At 39.0% G+C, this 7001-nt stretch overlaps 1 protein-coding gene across 4 annotated transcripts; it reads left to right on the top strand.

Moving 5' to 3' along the window:
- The first annotated feature begins 515 nt into the window (after positions 1 to 515).
- Positions 516 to 6496, top strand: LOC147860526 (uncharacterized). Of its 4 annotated transcripts, none has more exons than XM_087324320.1 (9): positions 516 to 1279; positions 1369 to 1445; positions 1574 to 1640; positions 1752 to 1826; positions 1944 to 2054; positions 2155 to 2211; positions 2345 to 2419; positions 2568 to 4666; positions 4730 to 6496. In XM_087324320.1, exons 1-9 carry the CDS (start codon positions 1238 to 1240, stop codon positions 6369 to 6371), a joined length of 4245 nt encoding a protein of 1414 aa, XP_087180446.1. In that variant the 5' UTR covers positions 516 to 1237; the 3' UTR covers positions 6372 to 6496. The 4 variants fall into 4 exon arrangements, with proteins under 4 accessions (XP_087180446.1, XP_087180445.1, XP_087180444.1 ...); XM_087324319.1 differs by having other exon boundaries at positions 517 to 1279; positions 2568 to 4526; positions 4569 to 6496; XM_087324318.1 differs by having other exon boundaries at positions 518 to 1279; positions 2568 to 6496.
- Positions 6497 to 7001: the final 505 nt, after the last annotated feature.

Genomic DNA, 7001 nt, shown 5'->3' with positions numbered 1-7001 from the left:
GCCGCTCGTGAGGGCATGCTATATCACAGCCCCATTCCTCTGTATTCTTGAGCAAAATGTAGGAATTTGGAATTTGAACCATGGAATCCTCTGTATTGGATTTTTTCAAAGAGAGCCATCTACTCTCTTTTCAAGTAGATTTCTCCAGCTCAATCCACCGCCTCAGATTCCCTGAAGATAACGCCAAGGCAAGTGTTTTATTATTTGTATTTGTATGTAAATTTTTGTGAAACAGGAGTAGGAGTATAGAAGAATTCATAGCCTCTTAAGCAATATCTATTTCCCTGGAGATGTGTACTTAGGGATCTTGATCTCTGGTGTTTATAATAAAAGGAAATTGCGTAGGCCACTTGTAGGACATTTACATGTATGTGACACAGATACGGAAGAATTCATTGTGTCTTATGCATTGCCTATTCCTCTAGCAATGTCTACTTGGTCATCTTGTAATAAAGTTAAATTGCTTTGGCTCTTGATAAGTCTTATCTATGGACAAGAGTATAAAAACATTTTTTTCATCTATTCTTGTCCCCATATTATACTTCTCTCGTGACAAGTTACCCACTTTCTACAGTTCCAGTTCCCTTCAGATCAATCTGACAGTTCTTTTGAACTTTTTCCTTTTTACAACGGAATCTCAAGATTCTTATCATTATTTTTACATTGGGTCAATATTGGGTTCCAGGACATTTTGGACAATTCGTAATGAGCAGAAATTTGGGCAATCAGCTTCCAATTCATGTCCGTTATTGTGGTTTTCCCTGAGATGTTCCTCGTTATGTTTTTCATGTCTGTCATGAATTTTCCTCATGTGATTTGTTGTAAATATGTTTTGTGGGGTTTTTATCTCACATTAACACATTTTTCTAAACAAAACAAGTATGCATATGTGTGGTGGACCTACTTCTGACGCAAATCATATGTTCATGTCTTCACTCAGGCAGTCATCATATGCTTGCTATGGTTCAATAAATATAGAGGAGCAGATATGTGCCTCTTCTCTGAATGTTTCTTGTATGAAGACACATATGTCGTATTTGTATATTTGCATGCGTGTGTGTACGTGTTCCACCAGTAATATAATGTATTATAAAAGAAATTTGTAGCATTATCAAACGCACATATTTCATTTTATTTTAAATCTAAATACAGCTTGATCCTGAAGGGGTTGTTTTTCATTTCTGTTGTACAGGTGAAAAAAACATGGTACAAGGGAATTTTGGACATTGACTTTGATATGCAGAGATGCGTTATAAGGGATGAAGAAAACACAATTCTGGTAAAAATTCTCATGAACAAAAGCTCCATCATTGAAATAAATGTTTGTATGTTTAATTTTCCTTACAATTCAAGCTATTATTCATGCAGACTCAGTCATTCACAGGATTCCAGAAGCAGGGGAGTTCTGAAGATGAGATAGATCAGTTTATAACACTTACATTCAGGTATGTTTCCATGCAATATTGTCAGTAATTTATTGTTCTGTGAAATCCATTCAGCCCATCATTTCCGAGAGAAAAGTTCCCCCATCAAAGTGTGGATCTGAGAATATCATATCACTTTTATGCCTCAGACATGATGAATGGCAGATAATTCCTCAAAACGTTGCAGAAGCAGAATGCATTCGACATGTCTCACAGGTCTGAAATTTTTTATTTCAACTATAAGATGCAACACCAAAGGATGAAATAAAACTACAGCATGGTGAAATTGAAACTGATGAAGTAGAAAAACAATTTATTCTTTTGCAGTACATCAGTGATGGCCAATCAGTAAGGATTGAAGACATTCTGAAGAGTGGAGTAAACAAAGGCATCATTGGCCTAGTAATGTGTTTATATGTTTCTATTTAGTTGCACCACACACATGCAAAAAGATGTTCCTACACGGATACATTCATACACTGTGAACCTATACTCATTTGACTGTCATTCATTGGACAGGACCATGCTCATGTTATGAAGCATGGTTTAGTTCAGCAATGTGATAGCAATGGAATAAAACTGAAGTTAAGGTTTCTGGTACTCATCCCCGGAAAATTGTTCGGCTTTCAGGTGTGCATGTGTGCACCCTCTGTACTCAACTTTTTCTTTTCTTTATTTGGTAATAGCACTTACATTGTTGAAAATGCCAATATTTTTGAATACCTCCTAGGAAATAGAAGGCCAGCGGGCATTCTTGGTTTCATCCCTATTCAATGCAAAAGTAACTGTATGTCAATTTCTTCTATTCACTCCCTTTGATGATGATGGGTATATACCCTTTTTGTATGTGGATGCATTCACATGGAACTGATGTGAGTAAAATATGCATTTATTACACCTCTTATGATATTTTTGTACAGACGTTTCCTGAAGTGCCTGGATTTCAACTCCACTTTGATACTTCTGATCCTCTAAATTTTAATCCAGTGCAAGAAGTAAGTGAACCACCCCACAGACAGATTTCTCTTCTGCCAGAGATGATGACAACAACTCATATTCCTCCAACATTTTCGTTGACATTGACATGGGTGTAGGCAAAGTAGAAATCCTAAAAGTGGTTTTACTCATTCTTTTCCACTACAGGCAGAACAGAGTTCTTGGACAAAAGAACTTAATGCATCGATTGATCTTATAAAAAATGCTGTTGGTGGAGTTCTTGTCACACAACAAGAAAACTCAAGAATAGGGGTGCAAGATGGAGCGAAACAAGAAGAAATTTCTTGTGTGCAAAAGCCATTACGCAGAGAAAGCCAGCTCATTGTCACGCCAGAACAGGCCAGGCAGTTGAGCATGCTAAAAAAGCCAGTTTCTAGGGCAAGGCTTTGCCTTGCAGATTCACTTTCTGAACTAGAGGCTTTACTTGGGCATATTAAAACTTCAAATATGCTGAGTGAATTAGAAATGTTTTACACTTCTAACACTAACAAGAGAAATGGAAAAAGGTTTTACTCTTCTTCACCTACAAGGTGGAATTCTGGAAGAGAAAAACGAAACTGGGGCTATAATAATAGCACAAGAAGAAGCTCTGATGATCTCTGTTTACAGTCGCCTTTTTCAAGAAGGAAATCTTTCGGATATACCCCAAACTATAACATGACAAATACACCTTATTCAACCAATTACAATGGAACAGGAACAAGGCTGACATCCCCCCTTAGGAGTAGTAGACAAGGTTTGTTTAATACAGAAGCGCAAGTAAGGCATGAGCCAGTACTTGCAGAAGGAAGTAGTAGTTTTGGGTCATCAATGGAAGGCACTTCAAGGGTACAATCCTCTTTATTTCGTCTTCAAGATCCTTCTATATCATTCTATGAAACAAATCCATATATCGAGGAACACAGAATGAGCCAGCAAGGTTATCCCTCAAATGATTTAGATAGTTCACCTTATAATAATGAACAATCCAGAAAAGGAAGTGGAGATTTTCCAGAGTTAGCACAGTTTTCTGAAACACAAAGTAAGGATGATAGCAACAATGCGTTACTGAATCGTAAAAGAACAATTAAGCTTGGCGCTTCACGTCAACCTAATCGAGTTGCATTTTCTCCTCAATTAGAGATCAGGGAGCTTCCAGATGATGACTCGGTTGAAATGTCACAAGAAGGAGAGGACAACACACAGAATGCCACTGATGTCCCACCTGTGATGAATGGAGGATATCAACCTACAATAGACCCATCAAGCAAGCTATCTAAGACATATGACAACACTCAGCAGTTATTGTTTGATATAGAGTATTATTCTCCAAGAAATAAGTCAAAGGAGGAGTTTCAAGAAATGCAGCAATCTGAAATGGAAAACAGATCTTCAATCAAGTTGACACAAGTACAGCCATACGATCAATCCCAAGTGCAATCGATGAATTCAAATCAGATTGTAGCTGACACTATGGGGAGTGTTGAACCCAGAGCAAGTGTGCCCAGGTATTCCAATGAAGAATTTAATACTGCTGCATATAGCCACCAGAGCCCAGATTCACAATCAAGTGGTTCAGGAGAGGATGAAATGGATGCCAGTTTAGAAGCAAATGTTGCAAGAAAATCTATGTATATTGGATCGAGGGAGAGTCAGGAACCCATATCCCGAATCAGTATACAGGAACGCAATAGTACTGCAAACTATGGTGAATCTAGCATAGTAAATGACAGAAGAGGTCAGCCAACAAATGAACTAAGTAATCAACCTAATATATACATGGGAGAAAGGCAATATATGCATCAGGATTGGACTAGTACTGAGGAAGTCGATCCAATGTACTCTCAGAGAAAATCACGTTTCCAAGTTGAGCCTAGCCCATTCGAAATAAGCTCAGAATCTTCTGCTTCTTCTGAAACGGGTGATGTTCAAGGCCTTGATAGCAGATTCCCAGATGGTTCAGAAAGGCATAATTCAGCAGATGGCATCATTTCAGAAAACTCGGTGGTTCCTATACCCACTGAGAGAAGAAAGTCCAGGTTCATTGTGAGTAATGGTGGCTTACAAAATATATTGCCTCCTGTCTTTGGAGAAGGTAGTAAATTGAGGTTTGATGTGAGGGACGAGGTGATAAAAGGAAGAAAATCTAGGTTTGATGTTATGGATGAGAACCCACAAGGTTCATTTTTAAGTAGGAAATCATTGTTCAATTCACAGGACAAGGAGCCATCTACCCCCATTTTTGCAGCAGAGGGAAGAAAATCAAGGTTCATTTCTCAGGATAAAGACCCACTTACCTCTGGTTTTGCAGCAGAGGCAAGAAAATCAAGGTTCATTGTGATGGATGAAGAACAAATAACAGCTCGCCCCATTATGGCAGCAGAGGGGAGAAAATCAAGACACCAAATCGAAAGGGATGAGGATCCATTGACAGATTACCAAAGGAGTTTGGTTACCACCGAGACAACTAGGTCAACTACGTCTTTGGGAAATTCTGATGCTGTATCGAAACAATCTCCACAATTGTCAGACGTAAGAAAATCCAGGGTCAGTTTTGAAAGTGAAGAAGATGCACCACCATCGACATGTCAGAGATGCTTGAGTATCGGCAGCCAACCAAGTACTACCCGACAATCAATGCGCACCTATGATATGGTTGAATCAAATTACAATGAGGCCCCCACACCTTCAAATTATCAAAGCGGTGTGTCTGTTACACACTCAGCCAGCTCAAGTAGCTCATCACAAAGCTCTGATGGAGTCCAAGTAGAATACTCTCAAACTCCAAGAGTTACAGAGAGCAGAAAATCAAGAATGATTATTGAAAAGGACGAGGATGATGCAGAGAGCAGGAAATCACAATTGCCTACCGAAAGGGATTATCAGAGAAGTTCCATTTCAAGCCATCCAAGTAGTACTACACAATCATCAATGCAAAACTTCAATATGGTAGAACCAGATGAGGGTGAGGCTTTTGCATATACACAGTCAGGATCAAGGAAATCTAAATTCATTTTCAGAGATGAGGCCGAGTGTGCTGTAAGTCCTCAAGTGGTACCTGTGATCTTTGGAGGAAGAAAATCAAGATTCATGTTCAGTGATGGAAAACCACCCATCATTGCAGAAGGAAGGAAATCAAGGATCATCATGGAGAGGGATGATGAGGACATGGCTGCGACTTCAGATTATCAAAGGGGCTTGTCTGTCTCCCATTCCGCCCAATCAAATAGCTCAATGCCAACCTTTGATGGTGTTCAACTGGAAAGCCCAGAAACTCCATTATTTTCAGAGATCAGGAAATCGAGAACGAGTATGGAGAGGGAAGAGTATGATTTAGCCGCCGATTATGAGAGAAACTCCCTAACATCAATGCGATATGTTGATATGATTGAGCCGATGAGTAATGAGGTGGTTACATCCTCAGACTATCAGAGAAACTCAACATCCAACCATCCGAGAAATACTCGAACATCAATGCGATACATTGATACAATCGAGCCGAAGGAAACTGAATTAAGATCTGATTGGAATGTAAGTAATGAGGCAGCTACATCGTCAAATTACCAGGGAAACTCTACGTCTAGACATTCATTTCAATTATATCCAAGGATGTTTGAAGGGGGTGTAAGGGATGATGCAGTTACATCCTCAGAATATCAGAGAAACTTGATTTCCAAGTTTCCTAGTACTACCGAATCATCGATGCAATACTTAGATATCACAGAGCCAAATGAGAATGAGGTTTTAGATAAATCGTGGGATCACCAGAGAAACTCCACTTCCAGCAGGCCAAGTACTTTCCGCCCAGTGACACAAGGCTTTGATACAATAGACCCCAATGAAAATGAGGTTCTACCAAGTTCTCATTTAAGGAAGTCTGAGTGGAGTCTAAGTAATGAGCCAGTAACATCCTCAGATGATGAGAGGAACATGTCTGTTGCAAGGCCGAGTAGCTTTCGAGCATCAACATGAGCAAGGAAAGAATGCTATTGAATGTCAATGAGGTTATTCGGTATGCGTTGTCACAGTTAGGGGTTGGGGCCATTTCCATATGTCAACTCTCCCAATGGCCACACAAACAGCAACCAGTATCCCCTATGGATTGAAGTATTCTTACTATTAATCATCATGTACTGTGCACCTTTGTCACTGCTTAAGATGGGTCAAAGTGCTCAAGACCTTTGGGGTCATATTTTTGGGAGCAAACTGAGGACTGTACTTGTAAGATCAACTTGTAGTTCAGGTTCCTTGTACATTCTATCAATTGCATGTGGATGGGCCATGTTGTCCCAAAGAAGATATCTTTTGTCCAGTTTTTTTGTAGACTACTGTATTATTCATAGTTTGTACCAACAATGATGAAGAATTTCCTAAGTATCATCACCATTGCCTTGATAAAATTAATAAATTATTGCAATGAAATTCGTAAACATTAGTATACTTCTTACAAGGAGTATGCTTAATTGAAATATTATATTAGAACTACACATTAATCTAGTGATTTGTTAGGCACAGCATATGATTTTCTCCAAGAAGGTCCAAGTAGGAGATCTCAAGAATTGAGTAATTTACAAACCTAGAATTCTAGTCAAGGGATGAACC

This window comes from Azolla caroliniana, unplaced genomic scaffold, assembly GCF_043228905.1.
Source record: "Azolla caroliniana isolate FFs.n. ecotype wild unplaced genomic scaffold, voAzoCaro1.0.p SCAF_9, whole genome shotgun sequence".
NCBI classification, from domain to species: domain Eukaryota; kingdom Viridiplantae; phylum Streptophyta; class Polypodiopsida; order Salviniales; family Salviniaceae; genus Azolla; species Azolla caroliniana.
The sequence above is the reverse complement of the archived record's forward strand: the minus strand, read 5'-3'. Positions and strand labels throughout refer to the sequence as shown.